Here is a 27,500-nt window from a genome sequence, read left to right as displayed (position 1 = left end):
TGTAACAAGGAAAATATATGTATTTGTGAATCCTAATAAGTGAGGAATGTTTACTCCAAATACGGCCTATTAAAAAAAAAAACAATAACGTATCCATCTCTCCTGTATTTATGAAAAATGGAACATGGCCACTGAAATTTACAAGGCCTCTAGATATGGTTAGGGGTGATTTTGTTTGCGATGAATTCGATGCTTAATTTGGTCGACTGATATCTCACCATGAGATATGAAATAATACATAGCTCAAGGCGACCGAATTGCTTATGCCAATTATCTATATATGTTGCTTAGAATTACCCAGAGAATAGTTCCCTCACCCTACATGGGGAACTACCTCGCTGTAATGGTTACTGAAAGCAATAACGTCAAATATGACAAGTCCATAGAGGCCCTGAGTGTGGATGACGTAAAAGCAGTCTAGAATCCGTTGATACAAAGAAGGTTGGAGAGCATTTGACACTAGTTCAGGATTGTGATGGTTGCTAAAATTGGAACCTAGTTCTCCTTAATTTTATGGATATACAGAATTATTTAGCGATCAGGCTTACGCTACATGCTAATCCATTCAGTCTAGCAGAGTAGCGAAGATCATGAAAGTTTATCAGCCTTTTCAGTAACACTGCGTAGTGAGGCCCCGGGCCTTATCATTAGATCTTCAACTGGGTGTGGGGACCACACTGGGGAGCAACAGTCTATAACGATTGGTCTAATCAGTCACCCAGAAAGCGCGCATGGTGGCCATATCTTTTAAAAAGGGAAACATGGATGAAAACATATCACCTACCGTAATATTAAAAAATCACACAAATTTGATCACTTCATGAAACTGAATCTTCATAACTTAAAGGCCTGAGGGAAGAAAGGGAATAAATAATATGCTCGTAAGGCAAGTAGTATGTCTCTTCATTTTAGGTAGCAGTGAATTAAAGATGACATCAACGACAGAAAAGATTCATATATAAATTCCCTCAGCATTCGAAAGTAATGAATGGTCTATATTTTACCCACATTTAGAACCATGCAAGAGAAGTCATGCAATGCCCAAACTACTCTTGTCTAAATAACTAGATCACACTATCACAGGCATAACTTTGTGCCTTGTTGCGTAGCACTAAGAACAAATTTTTCATTTGATTCACGTAACTGAATATTTCATTAAAATCCGCACGGTTTAATTACAATCTCTCTCTCTCTCTCTCTCTCTCTTTCTCTGTCTCTCTCTCTCTAAAGTGTAGAGAAAGAAATCAGCAGAGAACTAATAACAAAGAGAAGTGATCGTGTCACGTCAAAGTACATACAAGTATTTTTTTTTTTAAATTACAGATAGGAGAGCCTAGACGCAGTCAGTAGTCCTAACCATTCACCTTCAGTTACCTCACCCCTCTTTCTCTCTCTCTCTCTTACGCACACACCTACCTACCTTGCTCCTGACGACACCCCGATAGAGGGTTTGGGCGGCTGCAGGTTTCCTCCTCCTGGAGCGGGCTGGAGAAACTTGCAAAGCATCCACGAGCGAAGACATTTTCTTCATTGGAAATAGACTTACTCTGAGGATAGGCTTTCAGCCTCCTTCCAAAACACTTTATATACCCCTAGGCCTACTGGTTTTGACCCAGGGCATTATCCAGAAATAACTAGTTTAATTTCACAAATCATTTCCCCTTTACCACATGGTCTAAAATATATTTAAGACTGACAAGATATGAATCACATCATTCTATTCATTGACTCAACGCTCCTTTGCAAACATCCGATTTGGGAAAATGACTCGTCAGTGCGAAAACACCTCCACTATGAGATACACAGGTATATGCGGCTTATAACCCTAATACACTGATATTAAAAATGAACACCTGACAAACACTCCATTCGCAATAAAAAAAAATAAAAACACTTGATATGGCCTATAGGTACCGTACAACGAACGAAAACTTCCACGTGAAGCCTCCCTCTCTCTCTCTCTCGCACAACAATCCTTAGAGAAAAGTCCTGAGCGAGAGAAAAACTAAAACATTATCTAAATCCTCGTAAGGCGGCAACACCACATCAAAATCACATAAACGGATCATCTGGGAATGTTATTCATGGCATTACCATCCCAATAGCACACAAGTAAAGGAGAGATTATTTTGCGTCGGAGTATCCGCACGAGAGAAACCCCACAGGTGGTGGAACACACGCGTCCCGTTCCACGGTTAAGTGTCAACTGGCGACCAGAACCAACTAGGGTAGCCATCATGTTCCCGCCCGAATATCTCTTCCTTCTCCTACTAGGCTCGACTTCTCTCGGAATCCTCCGCGCGCATACTAAATAACTCGATGGTTTTAAATGTTGTATGGGATTTGTATATCACTACTTTATTCCCTCGAGATAATATTCATTTCATTTTAAGGTATACAAAGGTAGTTGGTAACTTGGGTGAAAAATATAAATATATCCCGCTATTCAAGAATATGACACCAAGAGAACAAATAATCTCAATAGTGGAAATATATCGCCAAGAGAGGTTAAGTTTCAAAATCATCACAGATGTAGTACTTTAATATTTGGGTGGCATTCTCGTCCTAGGCATGAGGCACATTCTCATCCCAAACCCGTCGCTTGCAACTATCAGCTGATTCCCCCTGTGTGCAAAGCCGGCCGGCAAGACACTTGCGTATGCAATCCCCCCCCCCCCCCCCCCCCGCCCCCCCCCCCCCCCCCCCGCCCCATCACCACCACCACAAACCCCCACCCAACTCCACCCCTCCATGATGCTCATCCTCTCCCTGAAGTGCAAAATTCCTAGGAACCGTGGCTACATCCACACGCTATTAGTACTCTGCTGTCAGTAATTAGTCTATTTTTAGTCTCCTACATGTAGCCTACATTTAAGTGTGTATTAAAGGAAACATGCGTTCCCCTGTGTCTGCGTACGTAAAGGTGAATTACCGCTGTTATTGTTCAGGACCGGCAGAAGTCCTGGATCGAACCAGGAGTCCGAGATCTTACATTACAGGCTGCCATATAAACAAGGAGAGGAGAAAGGATGTCAGCTGTAAATTATAACAACACTTACAGGCTGCATACGTATGGCTGTATCAAATATCTATAAACAAATGATCAATTATTAAATAAACAACATTTTTTCAATAACTATAAACAAATGATCAATTATTAAATAAACAAAATGTTTTCAATAAATAAATAACATTTTATATGTATGTATGTAATATATGTATATACAAATATATAGTTATGTATGTATTTTTGTACGTATATGCATATATACAAAATTACAAAAAAATACCGAAATCAGTGAGTCAGTAAATCGATAAATATCTAACAAACAAACAAACAAATACGCCAGCGGAAGTAAACATGGGTGTAAACTCAAGTAGGCGAATTCTAACCCAAAACGGAGGAAGGTCAGTGCCGAGAAGCTAAGGTTTAGCCTCAGGATTAGCTTCAGGATCAATCTTCAGCCTCAGGATTAAGGTGATTGATTATATACATAGGTCAACTCCAGACGTCAGGCAACTGATGTCGTATCCAAGAAGTCAATCCGACCAAAACAGCGCCGCAGACTCTCCACGATCATTTACTCATAACAGCCGAAACGAGAAGTTAAGCGCCCTCGACTGTCCCAAAAATGATGCCTATGAATAAGAGTTGGCGTAGTAGCGAAGTATGAGAGTCATTGATAAAATTCTGTCACGATACGATGACTGACGCCTGCGAGTAAATTGACAGGACGTCTCAAAAACAAATAAAAGGGATTTCAAAACAAAATTGGGAGATAGTATATTTAAGAAGTGATCTAGAGACGATTAACTTTTGATGTCGTTAGCAATATCGAAACTATACTCTGTTTTTTTCCATCTGTCCATCCACCTGTGGTGTTAGCGCATGGTAACACTGCTTCCTGGGCTTTAAATAGTATCCTATTTCGAATATTAACGGTGTAATTCGCATACAGTAAATTATTAAAACACTTTTCAGTTACAAATGTACACCCAGATAACCTTTTATTTACCTAAAACTTACACATAGCGTAACTATCTAAAGCCCGGGACGCAGTGTTACCATACGCAATCACCACAGGCGGATGGACAGATGGAAAAAAAAAACAGAGTATAGTGACGTTATTAATGCTGACATTCATTTTCATACCAGCGTTACATTTATCATCATAATCTGGGGGCGATGCAGAAGATGAAATAACCAGCAAAAGTCAAGGCGAAATTACCAAGACGTAAACGCTTGGTACCCCACTTAAATTTCGATTATTGGACTTAAACATTGTTGTTTTACGTTATGTACTGTAACTGGATGGGGGACACAAATACATCAAATCCTGTGGTCATCAAAGGAAATGAGGCAAGCCACCTCATGCCATAAATTAATGAACCTTTGGGAGGGTCTACATCGAGTATTGGAATATATAATTGTGTCATATCGCTGCTGCCTATTATATGATACTGACACGCACACACGCACACACACACACACACATATATATATATATAATATATATATAATATATATATATATATATATATATATATGCAAGTAACCTGAGATATATATTATATGAATATACACAAATGTATGCCTGAACTATATATATATATATCTATATATATTATTATCAATGAACATAATATATATTATATCTATATATATCTATATTATATATATATATATATATATATGTATGCATGAACATATATATATATTTATTATATATATTATATATATATATATATATAATATTAATTTTATGTAATGCATGAACAATAATAATAATATTATATATATATACTATATATGTATATATATATATATATATGTAACCTGAGGTACATACGTGAATAAAATTATGCTTCCATACATTTTGAGCGGACAATTTTTTTACATTTTCCATTTGCTTTCTCAGGAGTACTTATGACATCCCTAACCTTAAGTCTGTCAAATTAAACAACTAGTGTGAGAGACGGTGACTCGTTGCATAAGATGAACCGTGACATTTCGTAGCGGCTGAAATAAAAAGACGTTTGTTGTAAAGAGAGCTTAAAGTGCTCAGACGACTCTGAGGGCACCGCCAACATTGTTGCTAATAACGATAATAATGTTGAAATATTTTCACAATACCTGAAACAACAAGAGCAGAGCAGAAAAGCGATAATAATACGCTAAGTAGAACAGCTATTTATCCAAGGCATAAATTTTAGTGGATGAATGTCATGAAGACTAATCCTCTTCCATGTGCCATGTCTCCTCTTTTTCTTCCCAACTGTATCGGTTCGGCAGGCAGCTTTTCTTTCCCCTCTCTCTTCCAGTCAGTTTCTTTATTCCATCCGCATATCTTTCCCTCTAACTGTATTTCTCTCTCGCTCTCTTTCTCTTGTCCTCGCCTTCCCTCGATTTTTCTTCTCTCCAAACCCTTCCTTAGCACATGCCCCAAAGCCTGAAGTGGTCTACTACTGATTGTTTTCTAAATGACATAACACATGAAATGATAATCATCTTGATAAAAGACTGTTGGAAGGCCTCATAAAATTTCGAAATCAAGTAGATTAAAATTACATACCAGAATAAGATTATGCGCGCGCAGTACGTTGACATCTATACAGACAAGAAGCATCGTATGGCAATGATATCTAAAAGACTTTGTCGACTTAGGCATAAAGTTTAAAGAACATTAGCAGTCAGATAGCAGGATATTGTTGAAAATATACCATAAGGGAAGTATGGACACGTAAATGAAGGGGATACAGAGATATCTTGGACCTGTCCTGGGAGAATAGTACCTGATAGTTATATCTGGGCTCTTGCGGACACCAGAAGCGCTGGAAGACCCACACCAACTTGAATGAGAAACGTGATGGGAAGCTGCAGAAGAATGGTACGTAATAGTATATGGAAGTGAAAGCAAAGGAAAGATCTAAGTGGCAGAATTTCACCAGCCTCTTGGTGTCGGACGGAGTTTAAGGTGATCGTGATGTACAGACTACCTACTATGGAGGTATCGTTTTCACAAGTGTTTGACTTTCACAAAATATGTGGAGAATGGATGAACGGAATTTGTAAAACTTGTTGATCCACTTTTAATGGATACTGATTAGGGTAAAACCACTTTCAGCAAGGAAATCTACTTAACCGTTATAAAACATAAGGATTTCACCTTTTTAATTTTAAAAATATACCTAACATGGTCACACCGTAAATTTAAATCCATGCAATCTCGACAACTAACCTGCTCTGTCGGATAAAAGGTTGTGATTAGAAGGGCTGGTATTGGCAAAGGTATTCGCTTTCTGAACGTTTCCTTGCAACCGACGCTTTGGTCCCAAAGTTTGCTGTAACTCCTCTCTATCCACGTAACCATTACAACGCTCGCGTATAGTAACATCTTTTACAATGACTTCAATATCTCGGTTATAATCATCACGTGAATATTTGACAGAGCAGAAGTTTTGACATCGTGATGACTCAGTTTACATAATAAACTTTAGATTTAATGAAGTAAATTAGAGATTTGAAGAGGATCTCGGAAATATTTCTTAATGAGTTAATATTTCTTAATGAGTTATATACCATGTTTTACTGTTCAATTTGGCAGAAAAACTGCTCATCAGCTTGCGCTATCTCTAGTTACAAGTTGCTCTAGAAATATTTTCAAAATCCATTTCGTCTCGTGACACAAAAAAAAAAAAAAAATTCCCTAGAAATATTTTCAAAATCCATTTCGTCGTGACACACAAAAAAGTTTTCCCTAGAAATATTTTCAAAATCCATTTCGTCTCGTGACACACACAAAAAAGTTTTCCCTAGAAATATTTCCAAAATCCATTTCGTCGTGACACAAAATTTTTTTTTCATAATTACGAAACAAATCATATGCAACAAAATACAGTCATTAATAAGACTTTACCTTCCTGGAGCTCATTAGAAAGGTCATCACCCAAAACCAATGCCGCACTCAATGAAAATATTATGCAAGCACGACTCATACCGGATGGAAATAAATAAAGAGCAGCCAATTTCCGCAACGGTTAGTCGTAATGCGAAAGTTTGTCAAATGAAACAATAATATTATGACGCTAACCGACACACCAAGAATAAAGTGACGACAAACAGTGAAAGAAGCAGACTTTCACTAAAGTTTGTTTGTTTGTTTGTATGGTGTTTTTACGTTGCATGGAACCAGTGGTTATTCAGCAACGGGCCCAACGGCTTTACGTGACTTCCGAACCACGTCGAGAGTGAACTTCTATCACCAGAAATACACATCTCTCACTCCTCAATGGAATGGCCGAGAATCGAACCCGCGACCACAGAGGTGCACTAAAGTGTTTCATCTAATGCGGCCGCCTTGATCACCTCCTTCTTGACAGACAAGTACGTCTATTATTTTCACGTTTTGCTCACAAGACGTCTATTGCATTCACCTTTTCCGCCAAATATGTCAATGACATTCACTTTTTGCACCGAGTCAGTTCGTTTCAATTAATCTTTTAAGGAAATGCCTATACAGCGGCTGGTTCATTCGTTTATTCATACCTAATCAAGTCTTGCCTTTTTATAAGGCAATCAATGACTACGACCGTCTTGATAAATTAAAAACCTACCGCAAAGAAGTTGACTCATTAACCGTCACGACATGACCACCTCACACCTCAATATTGACATTCTGAATCTTGATACTGGCATAATTTGCAGGTCAAAAACCAACTCAACAAAATGGATGTCATTCAGTCCGGATGAAAATAGAATGCTCCAGCGTGATCCCGGATGACAAACGGAACCATTACAAACAGTTATGAGCTGGCAACATCGTCAATGATAAAGCATTAATGGCCTTGCATGCCATGTGCATAAACAACCAAATAATTTCTCTCCTTTCTCCTTTTATCGCTTTTATTTCCGTGAACTAATTTTTTTTCTGTGAACTAATTTTATTTCTGTGAACTAATTTTATTTCTGTGAACTAATTTTATTTCTGTGAACTAATTTAATTTCTGTGAACTAATTTTATTTCTGTGAACTAAGACGATGGTGTACACACGCCTCTTTCAGCTATACCACTCATGCAGGTGAGGTGAAGTTTCTTAACTAATATTTTTGTTAGAGGCTTTTCTTATAGCATAGGCAATGACATACCCTAGCCTATTTTTATGGGGTGCATCCATAATCTCTTAAACACCAGAATATCATCAAGTTTGTTTTTATATAAATACAACCATCAAATGCCACATATTCTGGCAAAAATGCCATCCGTTAGTTGCCCATGACTGACAAAGATAAAATATACTCTAACATGGTTTTTCAACAGCAAGTTTTTACCATTTTTATATTTTCAATTACCTCTACTAACAATACAAAGTAAAGGAAGCTTAAATTCTTCATTTCTCCTACATCAAAAGTCCCTTAAACATTTTAATATTGAGAGGCACAATTTCCGCATAAAAATCCAAAAATGGAATTGAAAAACCAGACACCCAACTAAGATGTTTCTTCAAAATCTGGAGGAAAGAAACAGAACACACTAACTATAATGCTAAAACTATCATTCTAAAGTTATAATAATTAAGATGCTAAAATAATTCATTTCAACATAGTCTGAGTAGTAAATGGCGACATAAACAACCCTTGTAAAGTCTAAGGGTTTGACTCTCCTTTGAAACGATGAGAGGAAAACTATTACAGCGTTTCACGGTAATATGAATAGTTGTTAATACCAATACAATTATATGCAGCAAAATATTTTGCCACATCGCATACCGCAAAAAAAAAAAACGGAAGAATATGAATAAAGCTACAGAAGCCAAATAACTTACGAATCAAACTGACTGAACGGTTAACACAAAACGAATGACAAAGGTAAAACTGGAACTGATGATAAAAGACGATTTACTGGAAATATCTATTCTCTCTCTCACGTGAAAGAGAATATTATGCAACAAATAAAGAGAGATCGTACTTCCATACGTAATGACCGAGGAACTTGGCAGTTTTTCCGGACCCTCTCTTTCTCCCGGTTTCTCTTGAAGACGACGAGGTAAGCGTTGAGTCGCCCTTCATCCTTCTACCTCTCGTCCTTCTCCACGTTCCAGGTGAGAGCTGGGTCAAGTGGGACTTCCCATCGCAGCATTTACGAAGCATTATACAAATCGCCTCCAAGAGGAACCTGAGAGGGTCAAGTGCCTTTAATAACCACGAGCGTTCTTTCTCTCTCTCTTTCTTTCTTCTTTAATGAACGAGAACACGATATACTGCTGAGTAAATACAAAGAGGGGCCTTATCAAAGAGCCCAAACCGATTTATACGCAAATTCTAAGCAGCACAATATCGATTGCACCTAACAATAAGCGTATAAGAAATCCGGCATGCGTTTGACAGGGATCAAGAAAAAAAGAAAAGAACTATATACTTTATTCGGTTTTTAATATATAGGCTTATATATATATGTTTGTATATATAATATATATATATATATATATATATATATATCTATATATATATATATATATATGTGTGTGTGTGTAGCGGGATGTAAATCCACAATTATGTAAAGTCCTTATGTAACTAAAATCATTATGTAGTTACATAAAATATATATTTCTTTGTACAGTAAATTAAAGCTTTCGACCATCAGCTGTGGTCTTGTTCACTAAAATGTGATATATCATCTAAAGAATTGACATGTAGGCGCACAAACAAACTTTTCTTATAATAGCATTTAAAACAATATGCTTTCCTTGGAGGAATTGGAAGTACCAGTTATTTTAACTCTACGCTTTCGGGAGTAAATTTAGATTTTATCGAAGGCATATTGCTTCATAGTTTTGACAAGAAGGTAGGTCATTTACCATGGCGTTTCAACTTAGCATTAGATAGATTGAAGAAGAATTAAAGTATTAAAAAAATCTTAAAAGCAGACAAAGGAGGCTGTGTTGTGGTTATGAGTAAGAACGATGGGGTAACTGAAAGTGACAAATCTTGTATTGGCGACTTGCAGTCTAAATTCAACGAGAGAGAGAGAGAGAAAAAAAAGGCCGTAATTAGTAGCGGAGTGGAAAAAGAAACAATATAGTTTTGAGTGAGCCAACGAGAAAACTGCCGACTTTTAGCTATTTTTACGGAACTCCCAAAATGCATTAGGGAGGGAGGGGTGTCCTCAGTCGGATCAGTCGTCACGGTTAGCGGATGTTTTGGGGAAATCTCACATTAAGCAGTGTGGATTTTATGGATAAAAGTAAGAAAAATAATTACATAGGTTCTATGTACGGCCTAAATATAGTTTCTTTATTCACGAACGTACCATTAAGTTTCATGTTCGATAACTTGAAGAAGAAATTAGTCTCAGATAACATTTTCCAGCTACCTGTGCACGTAGATAAACTTTGTGTTTTGATTAATATTTGCGATGAATATACAGTTTTTGAGTGCAATGGTTCATTCTATAAAAAACAAAAATTTTAAATCCAGGGTCTCATCTCTCTCTCCTCTATATATTGGCAAACTTATGCTTGGAATTTTTTGGAAAAGTTTCCGTTGACACCTTATCAGAAGATATCAAGCCCGAAATTTGGGTTAGATATGTAGATGACGTTTTAATTGTTTATAGACACGGTGAAGAAGTCTTTCATAGTTTTGTTTAGAGGTGCTTAATGGTTTTTTGCCCTCTTTTAAATTGATGGTGGAAAAGGAAATAGGAAATAGGCTACGCTTCTTGGATATGGTAGCTCATAGAGACATAGAAAGTAGTGGATTTAAATTATACATTACTTCTCACATCATGACCCTAAAGTAAAGAAAACGTGAACCAATTTGTTTTCTCTAAAGTAAAGAAAACGTAACCCAATTTGTTTTCTCGAGCATACCAAATATGCGATCCCCAGTTCATTGACGCAGAAATAAATTTCTTGATAGATAGTTTTACAAAATTGGGTAACTAAATGTTTTTTTTATACTGTAGTCTCTTTTTAAAGCTGGATCGATGTTTTACGTCCCGCATAACATAACTGAATATGTAGATTTAAAGGCATCTCTCGTTATTCCATATAATGCAGAGCTTAATTAATTTTCTAGGCAGCTTGAGGAGAAAACTAATGGTTTTAACAGTTTCAGTACAACAGCACAACCAAGAAGAAACTCATTAAAAATAACTCGGGAAATATGAGAACGGTGGGCTGTATGTAATACCTTGCAAAGACTGCAATAAATGCTACGTGGGAGAAAGTGGGCGTTACATTGATAAGAGAAGGGAAGAACTCGTTGCTGCTTACAGAAGGGGAAGTATGTATAGTGCAACTGCACAACATACATGGGAGAAAAATCATACAATAAATTTCAAACGTACAAAGGTTGTTTTTAAGTGTAACGACAGGACTTTGGGACGAGTAGTAGAGGGGGCGTTAATTTCCCTAAATGGGAACTTTTCAGGAAATACTGGAATTGCAGATAATGCGGAAATATGTGATGAAATATGTATAAAAGGGAAAATTTCAAACTTTAGGGAAATATGTGCCAATGATAATGCTGCTTCCTCTCTTGTTTACTCCTGACAGGTCATTTCTCCAACAAACCACCCAACCAGCATAGCACAAGCAGTTGACAACAGAAACATTCCCTTACGAAGATCAAGAAGAATTCTGGAAAGGACGAGGGCTCAACCACCTGTTCACACATAATAATAGTTAATTAGTTTACCTGTTACCTAATCCATATGGTTTGAAATGCTATCACTCTACCAGGTTTCGGCAAACTGGAGTGAATCCGAACGTCTATGGGCCACACGAGTGGATGACGGAGACAGAACGGAACCTGGTCCGCCGGTCGTATCGTCTATTTGGGCCCTTCAGACACGAATCCGTTCAGTTCTGAAGGCTCAAGATACTACAAGACGTAAATGTCTTATCAAAATGGTTCCACACAATGACATGCGATGGGTTAATAAAACTTATATACTAGATAAATGGCAACTGAAGTGGTCATCATCCATATTATCCACCAATGAGATATAAAAATTTATAGGCGCTGACTTCTGAAGATCTGGCTCTAACCCAAACTAAAGTCTGAGGTTAATCTGCACCACCTTATGATTGGTCATACTCGTTTAGGACAAAAGTGTGCTCAGTGGGCTGAATGATAGTCATCTATCTGTTGAACACTTTCTGGTTCAGTGCTCTAAGCACCTAAGGAGGAAATATCATTTATCTGGTCAGGATATTTCAAAATGTGTAGATAATAATGTGGATGTACATAACCGTATTGGCTACATGCAAAAGGCTACGATTTTGAACAAAACATAATTTTAGTCTACGTATTTCTTTATTTGTTGTGTATAGTGTATATTCAACAATGGGGAAAACTTCAAAGTCCCGGTTCCTTAAAAAACAATTAACTTATAAGTTGACTTCAGTTGGCGAGTTCTACTCGTTTCAGTGTTCGCGCGCGTTCCATCTATCGAGCTGTTACAGGTTCACCAGACGTCATTCGCTCCTATTTGTAATATCATATATTTTGATGCTCGTAAGTTTTGAAGAGAACGTATAAGGTGTGAGCACCATCCTCCTGGCCTTATTTATTTACTTTTTATTATTTCTAAGCTGTCATTTAATCATAGGTTCAGTTACTTGCAACCACTTGCTTTAAGCTACATTTCATCTTACTAATCTTTGCTCTGTGTCTCTTTCCACAAAATCTATGAACATCACGTTCCGTGCAAGATAAAGTGAGAGAAGATATGGAGAGAAAAGGTTTGGAGGAGTTTGATGCCTCTGACAGAAGGCAGTGGCTAAGGCGCATCAGGCAACCAACCCCTTAATTAATGTAGGGATAACGGTGGATAAGATGAAGAGTGGATACTCTTCTAAGACAGCTGGTACCTTAAAGTCATTCCACTTCATCACATCGTTATATGTGATATCTAGAACAAAAGCATCATCTAAGAAAAATATTAATGTTACAGGAAGCAATACAAAATTCCATCGGTATTTACCCACAAATATGCAATATTTTTCAATACTGCTTACTCTAGAAATAACAGGAAAATTCTCAGGCAAGGTTATGAACATGAAAAACTTGCACATGATAAACCAAGTAATCTAGATGCTTGACTTCATCTGGTTCAACAGTTTTTCTGTGAAAACTTTAATAAGCGAGTAGAATATAATCGTTAAAATAATGTCCTTTATGAAATTCCATTGAATACTGATAAATTTCAAACAGCCACACAAGAGGATTTTTAACGGTAAAATTTATCTAAAATAAGCGACCTTGAAGACAGTGACACTAAGAAAAAAAAACAATGAAGGAAATCCCTCAGCTAACTTGCAACAATCGAAATTCAAGACATTAGATAAAAGAAAAGAAAACATCGCATGTCCACTAAAAAAAAAAAAAAAAAAAAAAAAAAAAAGAACAAACGACACACCACACACCTCAGTAACTGGAGAAGAGAATGAACAGAAAAAATCATTTTCAAACATTATTAGTTTCGAAATTGTTTCATGAGCTAATTTAGGATATGCCAACATCACTTCCTAGTCTAGAAGATGCCCGCCTAGTTTCGTTTCCGTTAGAATATTTATGGAAATTGTGTTACAGCCAGCATCAGTGACCAGAAAAGTTGTGACGCTAGTTTAAAGGATTAAATTAATTGAATGGGCGCTGAGGAGTCAATCGACAGGATTGGTCCTTTATCCTACCAACCTGATAAAATACAACTCTTTGCCCTCTACAGTTTTCCTCTAATACTTTTGTATGTCACGTAAGGATGTTGGTTCATTAGGCTACCAGCGTTAAGTTGGCCTTTTTCTTAATCCCTTTCCCTACAGTGCAGTGCCTAGCCTGTCGCTGTTCTGTCAGTCCCAGTCTCCCTGTCGCTGTTCTGTCAGTCCCAGTCTCCCAAAAGCATGCGGTTTAAGGCCAAATACTACATTTCATTTGTTCCGTTCAAAACCACCATCTCGTAATCACTCCCACCATAATCTTACCTGGGAAATAAACAACCTTGTTGCCATTACTTAAACAATAAGTGCTCTTTTGAGCAACAAGCTTTGCAAGTTGTCAGAAATGTGGTTTCGGAGTGGTGGGAAAGTCACGTGACCACAAGTAGTAAGGTGGTCAGCGGCCATGAGAACATTCTTGAGACATCTGAGAACAAAAGGTCAACGCACTTCAGAGGCCTTATATACATAATGGGACTATTGGCTATATTAACCATAACTCCATACAAATATAAAGGTGGAAGATGTGTATGAAGCCCAGCGCAGACACACACGTGTATGTAGGTATGCATGTGTATACACACACACTGTATATATATATATAATATATATATATATATATATATATATATTTTATATATATAACTATATATATATATAGTTATATATAATATATATATATATATAAATTATTATATAGTATAAGTTTATATATATATATATAATTATAATATATATATATATTATATAATATTATAGTTATATATATATTACTATATATAATAGTACATATAATAATATATATATATATATATGTTATATTTATAATAACTATATATAATATATATAGTTAGATATATATAAATATATTAGGTATAATATTATTACATATTATATATATATATATAGTATTATATATATAACTATATAATATATATATAGTTAATATATAACTATATATATTATAATATATATATATGTGTGTATGAAAAAAAATCTTACAGATTGGTTTCGCACTTGAGGTGGTGGGATTACCTTCGTCGAAGCATCTCCTGTGTGGACTGTGATGTTACAAGGAGCAATGTAGTTAAATTTGACTCTGGATTGTATGCGAGATGCCAGATCCAGTCTGAATTACGCTCATATTATGGTCGTTGAGGCAGTCCTTGCTTATCCTGGAGGATATCCAGGAATTTCTGAGACCAAATGGTAATGCACAAGTAATATCAGCTGGGTCATGAGATAGTCTGAGTGTGACAGAGAGCATCCAACGCCAATTCTGGGACCACAGTAGATTGCTTGTTTTAATGGGTAGGTTTGGAAGAGCCCTATTAAATCTAAATACGTAAGATTTTACAGCTATCATGCCTAAGCTAGAACTGTTTAGGTTCACAATCTTTGGTCTTACACTTTACAGGTTATTCAAGCTTCCGACTTTTTCTGCTAAGTTACGTCACACGCCCTCAAGCCGATCTCCTTAGTCTTGTTGAGTGAGGAGACCTTACACTTCAGCAACAGCATATAACTGGTCTAATCGACCATTTAAACTTAGCTTGTACTTGTTGTTGACAATTACTTTAGAAACTATTCCGTCAACATGAGAGACCACGCTAGGTCGTCGGACATGATGGCTCCCAAGTCTTTGACTTAGATTTACTCTATTCCCGTCTGAATCAAGATAATGATAGTATTGTTATTTCTTACCTTAGTGTCTGTGCAAATTTATTCTCATTATTTCGAAAATGTTCAGTTTTCTCGTGAATTTAAATTGGATAAAAATAAAGAAGTAAAAAAATTTGGCCGAAGTGTCTTCGGCGCAATCAAGTTTTCTGTACAGCGTACAATATGAAGATCACCCACGGCCCATGAAACTTTCAGCCACAGGACGGTGGTGGCCTGTGTTGTTGGCACATTTAGCTGTGCCAGACGCACGATCATGGCTAACTTTAACCTTAAATAAAATAAAAACTACCAAGGGCAGAGGGCAGTAATTTGGAATGTTTGATGATTGGAGGGTGGATGATCACCATACCAATTTGCAACCCTCTAGTCTCAGTATTATTCAACATCTGAGGGCGAATAGAAACAGTAAGGACGGACTGACAAGGCTGTCACAATAGTTTTCTTCTACAGAAAACTAAAATGAGAATCTTCAGCAAATAGATGTAAGTGGGCTTTTCAGATTGTTACCAGACCAGTGTCATGAATCATGATAATAAATAGATCAAGATCGATAAATGTCTTCTTATAGGACACATGTAACTTGGGGTGGTTTCTACTGTACCGGTATAGCAGGAACAGTATTTGAAAAATTCGACTTCATAGAAATTGTAAGAATATCATAGGTTATATTCTTGGAGCTTACGGAATATTGCGAAGAATTCAACTAAGCTGACTGAGTGCTTTGGCGAAGTGAAAACGAATAACGTTGATTCCCTCGCCCGATTCTACAATTCTGATTATCCACTCTGATTGTTTAGCCTTGATACCACAGATTTCACTTGTATAAAGCCATGTAGTTTGGCCGAAAGATTATGACCAATCAGACGTTCGAAGGTTGTTTTCGTTCTGATTTTCACATAGTAAGTGTTAAAAGTGTTAAAGTGATATAGGTCGGTATGATTTCGGCAGTAGCTATCCCTGATGGCGAGTTCGAGGAATTTCTGCCGTATCATCATTTGTTAATCAATCTCGCCGAAGGAGACAGATGGGTTTCTTTACTTCTTTGCATGAATTCAATAGCAAGGCGGAGAAGGGCTCTGGACTAACTTTCGATTTAATTCTAAGAGTGTCGGTTTCATTCTTCATTTGTTCCTCTGTCTTACGGAAGTTTTGTGTCTAGTAGATGTCATTGGCGTTTATGTCGAGGCAAAATATACAGACGTATAAGGTTTTTCTGGGCCAATGCCACTTTTCCCTCCTTGATGTCTACGTGGTAATAAGATGGAAATTTTTGGGTTATATACTTTTACATTTTTTTTTTTTTTTTTTTTTTTTTTTTTTTTTTGTAATTCAACTGAACTCATTCATCTTGAGTTCAGCAGTGTCACTCTCAGATTTTTTTCATTTTTCTCTCTTGGTGGAAACAGAACTTGCAGTTTATACTGCAGGGGGGAATTTCTATATCCAAACAGAATTTGCTTAATCTGATGGATTGTGGTTTTGATTTGTTTCCTAGTAATACACTCCAATTATCTGTCGAAATGTGAGTAAACGAAATAAAATCAACTATAATAGTAAAATCATCGTTTACCTTAGCATCAAGTTCGTGCAAAAAAAAAAAAAAAAAAAAACAAATCTCAGAAGTATATATATAAAATGATCAGGCATAAAATGAAAATCATATATTCAACTGATAACTAAGTAGCCACAAAATCAGACACATTAATCTTTTCAAAAACGGCTCGGATCCAGTAATTATCAGTCAGTCCCAAAAAGTTCCACTTAACGCTTCAACCACAACTGGAAACTTGCATTTAGTTAAAAATGTCCAAACAAGAACATATTCCCACATTTTCAAAAATCAAGTAGAGAAGATTTCATTCTGAAGTTATCTACTTAGAGTAGTAATTCTGGTAATGATTTATCATCTGAAAAGAAAAGACCTCCACTGTGAAGAAGTGTGAAAATCGGCAGCCGAGAAAAAAAAAATATATACATCACACCGGATCTTATCTATTGTACTGAGCGTCTCATCTACAGGTTCACTTTCCAAGACACGAAAATTCATCACGCCAGTCTTTATCTTCTAGATACATGTGTAGGCTACGTATGTATCCATCCACACATTTTTAACAAAAATATAGGTTATTTCCAGGGCCCAGCTACACAGAATGGGTATCTGGAATCTTACTATTTGAAAATTTGGTCATAGAGCAAATAAATACGGCTAATTTTACGTGTGCTGTGCTCTAAGGTATATGAATACGAACCAAAATATTTGCTAAGACCAACATAATGTACATTATTTGGGAATTGGGAAGAAAACCCAAAATACAAATCCCAAACAGATAAGTAATGTCACATACGGGCAAACTTGCGCAGTTATAAACACTTCAGTTATACAAAAATGACACAAAATAACAATGGAAGGGCCACGGGGATGAGCATCACAGCGTCTTTACCTAGCCGGAGCCCTAGGACAACAAGGAATGAAAAGGAGTGTGTGGTTTAACCCACAAGGAAGCTACAGAGCTGCCTTTTATATGCCGGAAGATAAGTCAGGGAAAACCTCAGCTCAATAAGGATTCCAATGCCTAGCAGTGGACGGGAAAAAAGTTACTGAACCGTGCAATACAAGATTTCTGATTTCCAGAATATAACTATGTGGGAAGTATTAGCCTCACACGTTTTACGAAGTCACCGAAGAGGAAGACGGGCTGTCCCTGACATCATGGAACCATTATCGAAATAGTATTTATATACAGTACTAAAGGCACCTTTTGGTGAAGAGAAAGAGTTCAGAGAAGCGTTGAAGGGCGGGGCCGGTCATCAGAAGAATCAACTCGTACTCAATCCTGCTGAGGACAGAAAAAAAGAACGTACCCAAAATTTAAACGCATCTGAATAATTGACATATTTACGATTAAATGATTCTTATCACGTATAAAGTATAGGGACCATCTAAAGTCACATTTGATGAAAATACAAATCAACTTATAGAGCTTATTCTCGCTTAGAAACAATAAAAAAAAAACAGTATGGGAGAGAACCATAAGAATATTCGAAATAGCGAATTATATTTTTGTATTCGTTATCGTTTAGTTGTTAATGCTTTATTTATTTATAATCTGTTGAGCATTCTACCCTCCCTAAAAATCAGGAACGGGACTCAATTCCAATTTCCTCGCGACAGTTCAATAACTTAAGCGAAGGAGGGAAAAAAAGATAAGGTTTGTAAGTCACACGGGAAGAATACAAAAATAAAAATAAACACGGGAAGTGACAGAGAATACCGAGCTGAAAATAAATCAGAAACGAATCCGACGAGCATCTTGCGAAAATCCTTCGAGCGTGAGGTTACTGAACAAAGTAGTCAACTTGCGGTCCTTTGGCCTCATGTAATGTCCATTTACAATATAATTGCTGCCGTCAGTTCAGACATAGAAGAGAGGGAGGGAGTGGGAGAAAGATTCAATAAAAGGATGGATGTCTTCTTCGCCCAGAACCGTATTCCCGCTGGCAGGTGGTTGACTCCCTAACCACTTGTCCACATGTTCACAATCTCCATATGGAACGATCTCACGGTTGGTGATTCAATTACTTCCTGCAGCCACATATATCATATATAAACATCCTACACATAAGCACCCGTGAGAACTGGCTCCCGGAGATCACCACTAAAAGTAGTCATAGATCAATGAAGCTGAACATCACTCGCGAATTAGAACGAATCATCCACTGATCGTTGAGAACAACTGCTTTCTAGCAGACGATGAACTGCTGAATTTAAATGCGGTGCTGGAAGTGGCAACAACTCTTGCTGTTAAATTCAGGAAACGGGGGAGATTTATTGTCAAATAATACGAATAAGTATATAGTACATAACGCTAATTTATCACATGAAACTTATCTACTGTTAAGTCAGTCCACATACTTTCAACGTATTATTTTCCAAATATGCTTAATTTTTCAAAATATGTCGTATGCTACATTAAAACAATAAACTTATAACTGACAATAATAGTCTTTATTTAATCACTAGTGCAACAAAACCTGATTTAATTACTCGTACATCTTTTAACGATTATCGATAAATGCATTTTCTTGGCTAAAATAAATCCATTTTTGTTAAGTTGTTGATGCCATTCCTACATTAAGCCATGTAATATTATCTCCATCTTTCACTTACTGACGCCATTCAGCTGTCCAAGGATCCACCACGTCTTCCTTTCTCCCAATATTTCCACAACATTACTATACATTACAATAAAGAAGATAACGTCAAAAGTGACGATATAAAAGAGTGGCGTGGAGGGGCACGTTCCTGCAGGGCTCACGTTTGATAATGTCAGCGAATAATGTGTGTATATATATATATATATATATATATATATATATATATTATATATATATATATACTATACATATATACATATATCTATATGTGTGTGTGTGCGTGATGCTACAGGTACGCAGTAGAATTTAGGCAAATGAGTTTACAAAATAACTTTTAATCATTTATCTTTCTCTCAAAAGTTAACTCCAATGATCCGCAACTTATCTCCCTTGCATTTTATCTCCCTAAGACTCGGCACGAAAACAATCAAATGCCATAAGCGCTGGACTCAAAAAATAATTTTCGGACGTCGATGAAAACGGATTGACTCCGCTCTGCTGAATCTGATGGGATGAAATGATACACTCGGCCGACTACGACGATTCGCGCTGAGAGTTGCTCGTCAGATGATAATATGACACCTGATGACGGTGCACAATTTCAGAAATAGAAAAAGAAAAGAACGGAGACCAACAGTTTTCGTCGATACCGTGTACCTGATGGACTACGTTTAAATGTTGACGAAACGCTAAATTGAAATAAGGTACCGGATGACTGCATATAACTCACAAAGAATACACCAATAACAGATTTTTTTGTTGAATAACGTTGTGCCTTTAAATAAAACTCTCAATTAACGGAATGGCATACGTACCCATTCTTGTTATCATATTTAATATATGCATTTATACACAGCACGTCAGTCCAGTCGCAGACGCCAGAGAAACACATAAGTTACCAAGGCTCTGGGGCCATTAGGATCAATGGAGCTTGTGCATGATGTATTGCACGGACGAAATCATTCAGATCAAGTTGACTGGCCTTACTAATGGAAATTCACTTAGGCATGAATAATGCACTGGATGCATTACTAAAAAATTCACTTGTTGGACAAACATTTTGGTCAAAAAAAGGACTATACAGTGAATACATCACCAACATCAAACCCCTATGAACACATATTTGAATTGACAAATAACGTCAACTGTCGGAATTGAAGCCGAATCTTCTTACAGGTTAAAGGGGACAGAACCTTCTTTCAGACTTCCTTTGCAAGACTAATTATCAAATTTGATCACCAAAATCTACAGCCCTAGAACGTAATATTCCTATCTCTTCTAAAGTCTCATCATTTGTTGCCAGTCACGAAGGACATTCTTAGACAAAATTATAGTAAAACAAAAAAAACTTGAAGTTTTGTGTGATCTCGCTAACAGACAGACATACAAACCGAACCGAAACCATAAGTTCTTGACAAAGGTTAAAATACTAACAATGCAATATAATGCATGGGATACGTAGTATTGTACATTATCTAATAGGCTGTTAACAAGTTTTTCCTGAGATTTGATAAGAAAGACCATATGTTAGACAGTGGGGCTTGATCTTAAAAATGCAAAGGAAATGCCGCGTTAGTACACTTATATACAGTCGAAATGAAGTATAATAAAGCGCTGTTTAGCACTGATGGCAGTACACGTTCACGAACTGCATCCTGATACAAACATTTTCTTACGACAACTCCTCGACAAAATGTTTGTTTACGAATAAAGAATGAAATGTTAATAACGAGAACAATCAAAAGAGAGCCTAACTCGGCAGGTATTCAAGTAGCTATGAAACATTTATTTATGTACGCTTTTGTAAGTATCAGCTTGACATCTCGGGAACGGTTGGCAAAAACAAAGTTGGGTGAAACTTGGAAAATACAGTCTTTACGCAACGGCATCGAGCCGATTAACTTTTGGGAATTTTTTCAGAGTTAAGATTATTTCCATAGCAACAAAATGTCAACTCAGAGTCGATTTCTCACCAAACATTGACCATATCAACAGGGCCACTGGATGAATATACTAAGTCTGGTTTCGAAATCTATTTTGCAATATTAATTAATTTGAAAAACACAGACACACAAGGGTAGTACTGCAACTATTTCCATTTTTCAAAACCAAACCTCTCTCTCTCTCTCAAATGCCTCATAATCAACCTTGTGCATACATCTCAACAATTACCTTTGCACCTTGCGCATTCAAATTTCCTCTCTCAAAAACCACGAACTGAAATATCCTATAAAAAAACAAATTTTTCTTCAAAATCATCCACTGAACATCATTCCCTCTCCAATCTATTTGCTGAATCTCCCACTCCAATGAGTAATTTCTTACTCTCACAATTATCTTATAAACCCCACTCCTAAAAAATAAAAAAAATAATTCATGACCCATTAACCGAACATTTCCCTCTCAAAATAAATGACTGTGCTATCATAAATTATTCCACTGAATCCTCATCCTCTTTCACAATTATCTACTAGTGTCTTCATAGCTATATACTGATCAGTATTTACTATACTCAAAAATTAATTACTAAACCACACTTTCTAACAAACTATTTAGCCTAGCAAACCTTACTTCCTCTCAAAAAGGTTTTCTGAATCTCTTCAAACTTTAATGAAAGTTTCTATAAAAACTTTTATTAAATGCAAAGAAAAGATTGCAGTTTTTTGTTAGTGAGGGACTTTTCCATTTTTACAAGTATTTGATAGCAGGCCCTTCAAGTTAGCATATATGAAAAGATGAAGTTTCAAATGTGTTTGATTGGAGCGACCTTCATTAGGAATGCCGTCAAACATCAATATGAACCATAATTGTACTTGATTTTCCCGTCAAGAACAAAGAAACATGACATAGGACTTGGTAGGTAACAGGACTGGGAAACACCGATTGTCGATTTTCATCTTGGAGGCTGTAACTATGAAACGTCAGTCTCAAGGCTATATAGCTTTAAAAACATGAATGACTTCTTTTATGAGATTAATGTCTTGCCACTTATACTATGCGTTTATCGAAGATAAAGGTATAAAGATTTTTCCCGAGTACTATAGCTATGCATTCTCTGAAGACGTGTCATTCCTTTACCTGACAGCAGAGCAGACCATTGTTCTTTGACATTCACGTGAACATGGAGAGATATTAGTTCTATCTATCTATCTATCTATCTATATATATATATATATATATATATATATATAAAGATGATTTAGTCTCATTAAATACCGAATGCTAAACAACTGAACTAGGTCCACACGCGTGTGAAGTTTACCTAACATGTTTCAGCTATCAGACAGTAATATAAGGAAGTTTTTATACAGGATTAGGAATACAAAAGTTTCAATGGTTTGAAGAACTGAAGCATTTCAATCAAGATGAAAGAAAAAAGGCTGTCATGACAGCAAGTGTAAACTACAGATTGATTTTCTGCAGTTTGAGAGAATTTAGAAATGCAACAAAATATTTGTAAGAATTACGCCAATTTGGAACAAAAACATTAAACAAGAAGCACATTCAATTGCACTCATTCATATTTACATTTTTCTGTAACTTACCTTAGAATCATCCTCCATTGTGCGAGATACCCAAGGAGAAAGTGCCGGTAATTGCCTAGAGGAGACTTAACTTCCCATACCCCATCTAGGCCTTAATCACACTAATTTATCCCATCACCGCAAGTGACATTCTTACACGCAAACCTCTCATCAAAGTATTCACTTTTCCACGAAATATAATAATAATAAAAAAAAAGTAATGGAGTTACTTTGTTTTTGCTGGTTTAAATCACAAATTTCACGCGTAACACAAAACTTTGCTCTGATTTAAAATTAGTGGTTCTTGGGCACATCACTTCTTTAACTTCCTCAAAAGTAGCAACATCTTTTCACTGTCATTTTCGCTATTGCTTTACCACCAATACTACTTTCATTTATGATAATAGCAGGCTCCGAAACCCGTTCATATTAACAGCGGCCAAAAGAGCACTACACAGATTCCTCGCAGAACATTTTGAAAATTTCCACTTTCACAAAATTTGCCTTGTTCCGTTCATCAGCACTAACAGAACTCAGGGCATAAGGAAATAACAATTAAAAACACTGGTTACTTTTCATCCCAAAGCCCTTCAAAAGGAAGCAGATGGAGTCAAACAAGGCGTCATCTTCCGAGGAAGCGAGTTTGAGCAATAACAGCAGCAAGATGCTAGCGGAGTGATGTACCGGTCCTCCGTGGAGTTTGTGGTTTTCTTTAACGACATCGGAAGCCCGCAAGTGTTTTCTGTCTGTCTGTTGCGCAGAAGTGAATTATGTTCGTTACTGACATCATTGCTGCTATGAGCTCCTTGGCGATATCTCAGCGTCTGTTGACCACAACATAGGTACAGTACAGCACATAGTTTAGTCTCCTCCAGCGGCCCGGTATTCATGTTACCCCATCCATACCTGCAAAAAAATATTAATCGAAATATTAAACATACCATTATTGAGATCATGCAGAATAAACATTACTGCTCAAATAAGCCAGAAATAGAATTTCTTGTAACAGATTTCTCTACGCTTCAGCCACGAATCCAATCTTTGAATAAAATGCTAAAAATCCTATTCTGATTTTTAACACGCACGATAATCTTGGGAGCATCTTCAGCACCAATTCCCTTACCAGGCACGTTTCACCGTATACTAGTATATAGATGGTATAGCCTGCCTAGGTGTATTTGGCCAAAAAATGTAATTTAATGTTCTTTTTCATTAGTATGTTTCCCTAGACACCATCTATGCTCCAAGACGCAGCATACTGATGGGAAAATCTCAATTCACCAACCGGTCTTCGCCGACATTCTATAATAGGCTGTACAATGCACTGTTAAGAAGGCAATATTCAGCTGATGGTCGAAAAAAATTGTATCCTTAATTAGTAAATTAAGTATTATCCTTGATCTACTGTCAAATTTTTATTAGAATTCTAACCTGTACACATTTTGATGTCAATGCAATTCAGTTTCAATAATGTTGAAATCGATGCCACGCCCATGGTCTGTACTACAAGAAAAACATTTATAGTATTAATAAGCTCACTATAAAGTGTTCGACTTACTTTCGACTATTTCATATGGAATGGCGATCCACCAGTTATTTACTGTAGTCACTACTACGAAATATCTGCGTTATTAAACAGATCTTTTACTCTTAGAGTAAAATCTGAAGGTATATCAACCAAGCACTCAAAGAGTTTTGCATCTCTTCTGCATAATTCAAGTATACACATTTTAATAAATCAGCAATCCAGTTTCCCTTCAACAAATTCTACCAGCTCGCATTGCAGCCTAAACAGCAGTTTGATACTATTTCAAGTTCACCTTCTCCAACATCACTCAAACCATAACATCCAAATGCTTCTGATGTTCATATATCAATCCGTCGACCTACAGAATGCCATTCACGGAGCCAGGACTGATCAACCAAGCTTCCACTTGCTCAACAGACATGACAGGACTATCCAAAACACGCGTAATGAATTCTAAAAAGCAATATCACAATAGACAAAACAATGAAAAAATCACAGGTGTCAATCAGTTCCAACTGTCATATGATAAAACCTAAAATATATTAAAAACTAACACCAAAGAAATCGTAACTCTCATGACCTGATGTGCATCGAAAACTTTCAGCAGAACCGACATTCAAAACAACGAGGTCCTAAAAAACTGTATCAATTGGAAAACTACACATGATTAAATGAAACTGCTACAAACAGTAGGTCCCGATTCTTTCGTTTGAGTTTGACCATTTCAGCTGACTCAGAAAGAGGAGCGCAAGCGCGACCCAAAATTAATTCTTGTACTTCTGATTTTCTCCCTACTTTGTCTGTCTCCCTATAGACTACATTCCATATGATAGGATTTATATATATATATATACAAAAGGGCAAAATAATTTTCAGTTCAATAATTTGCAACTGCACAAAACATGAGATTGAATTTAGCTCCAATATTTTGGCAAGAGATTGCCGGATATATCAATTTTTTACTTTACAAATATCTATAACAACTACAATCCGAATTCTTATCACTATTATCACTACTCATAGGATACCAAAGCAATTTATATCTACTATTATAATTATCATCACTATTCAGATCAACCCTATTTGACATTCAAGCTTCCAAAGAATATGGTGTCTATCTGAAAGAAATAACAGAAGGTAATAAGAAATATAGAAAAAATATATTTTTAGGTAGTCATGCACTGCATCTTCAATTGAACTTTTGTGGTTCCAATTGTAAACCATCCTCAGGGAGACTGTTCCACAGTTCAATGGTCTGAAGAATAAAGGACCCCTGGAAATGAGAAGAGACAGAGAGGCACATTTACAGCGTAAATGTTCAGCGAATCTGGTCGCTCTCGGCAGGAAGAGGATCGGGGCTCAGTTGTGGATGCGAAAGAGCTATGTTATAATACAGCTCATGAAAAATGAACTTACAAGAGACCCTCAATCAATGGTTCATAACTGCTAATATTAGGAACCAAAAACCTACCACCACGAACCCACTCTACCTAAACAGAGATAAATCTTTGACAGAAGCAGACATCCACAACAGAAAACAGAATACCATGAAAATATACCTCAAAGAGACTACACAAGATAAGAAGGGTTTTATTGACTTCTACGTTTATCAGACATGACTGCTCTCTGTATACCAACAATAATGAAGGAGCAGGATCTACGCTGGCCGGGGTCAGTATCGTTATGGGTGACCACTGGGGAACGACGGGAAAATCATGAGCCAAGTAGCCGAACAGCGTGACGGTATAAAAACCAGCTACTAATGAAGACGCCCACTTCCTCAGTATATTTTGTTTCCACTCGTCTAACAGACGGAACACCGCTAAAAGAAAATCACCACATGATGGAGATGACTGAAGAAACTCCCAACGACGTCACCAGATCTAAAAATGTAAGGGCGACGTTCGGGAGAGTAATGGTTCGCTAACAAGCTACTGCCTCCCCAGATGGGAGGGAGTGTTGAGCAGGCACTAACTGAAAATTATGATATATACACGCCAACAGACAACACCAAACCCAATTTCACTTCTAATACACAAGAAAGAAACTAATCTCAACAGTTTTCGCCTTATTTCCCACGACAGTTTTCACCAAAATGGGCTATAGTCAGGCAGGTGACATAACCGTTGGACCATAAGTGTACATTGTGTGCAAAGTGAAAAAGAAAACTTGAATGACCTTTTGGAAACATTTATAAATTTAAAGTCATATGAGTATGAGGAGAGCAGAGCTGGGAAATATTTTAATCAAGCTTTCAGAAACCGAGCAATACTATTTACAAATAAGTAACAAGTTATCTCCTCGGGTTACTGCTTTTTCCGAGTCAACAATCACAAAGAAAAGTCCTGCTGAAGAGCTGCTTCCTCCCTTCAGTAAGGAAAGGAGTCTGACGTACGTTAAGTGTCGGCAATTTGAATCCCCTACCCGGACACAGCGTTCTCGCATCGGGGAAGAAAGGCTGCAGCAATTGACAGTCGAATGGGAGATTCTTTATCTATAATCGTAAGCCAACCACATATCCATCTAAGCAATTTAATTAGTTCTGAGTTCAATTCTTATATACCGCCCAAAATAAATTCATTGAAAGAATAATACAGTTCCACTTTCAGGAAGACCAGCGATCAGAGCAGAAAATTAATTCACTTCATATAGTTCTGAGGGAATGACAACGAAGTGTTTAAGGTACCAGAACTGTCTACAAGAAAAAATAACGAAAAAGAAAAGTTAGCTATACTTTATCTTGCCAATAATGACGCGTTTAATTAATCACAAAAAGAGCACCTAGTATTACTGAAGTAAAAACTTTATTTACAAAGTTCAACTTAAAAGGAGCATAACCTAAAATGATTAACTAATATCTAATTTTATCTGAAGAAATTTTCACTCAGATT

The 27,500-nt window shown here is 36.7% G+C and overlaps 1 protein-coding gene across 4 annotated transcripts in view; it reads right to left on the bottom strand.

Annotated features, from left to right (window-relative positions):
• The window catches only part of LOC135211236 (FERM domain-containing protein 4A-like), a 770,148-nt gene that overhangs the window by 736,811 nt on the left and 5,837 nt on the right, over window positions 1–27,500 (bottom strand). For 3 of the 4 annotated variants that reach the window (XM_064244496.1, XM_064244497.1, XM_064244504.1), the window contains exon 1: window positions 1,421–2,194. In XM_064244496.1, the coding sequence (XP_064100566.1) occupies window positions 1,421–1,531 (111 nt within the window). In that variant the 5' untranslated portion in view covers window positions 1,532–2,194. Of the gene's footprint in view, window positions 1–1,420; window positions 2,195–23,102; window positions 23,988–27,500 lie in introns of those variants that run through there. The other variant, XM_064244502.1, reaches the window with a different exon arrangement.

This window comes from Macrobrachium nipponense, chromosome 4, assembly GCF_015104395.2.
Source record: "Macrobrachium nipponense isolate FS-2020 chromosome 4, ASM1510439v2, whole genome shotgun sequence".
NCBI lineage: Eukaryota > Metazoa > Arthropoda > Malacostraca > Decapoda > Palaemonidae > Macrobrachium > Macrobrachium nipponense.
The sequence above is the reverse complement of the archived record's forward strand: the minus strand, read 5'-3'. Positions and strand labels throughout refer to the sequence as shown.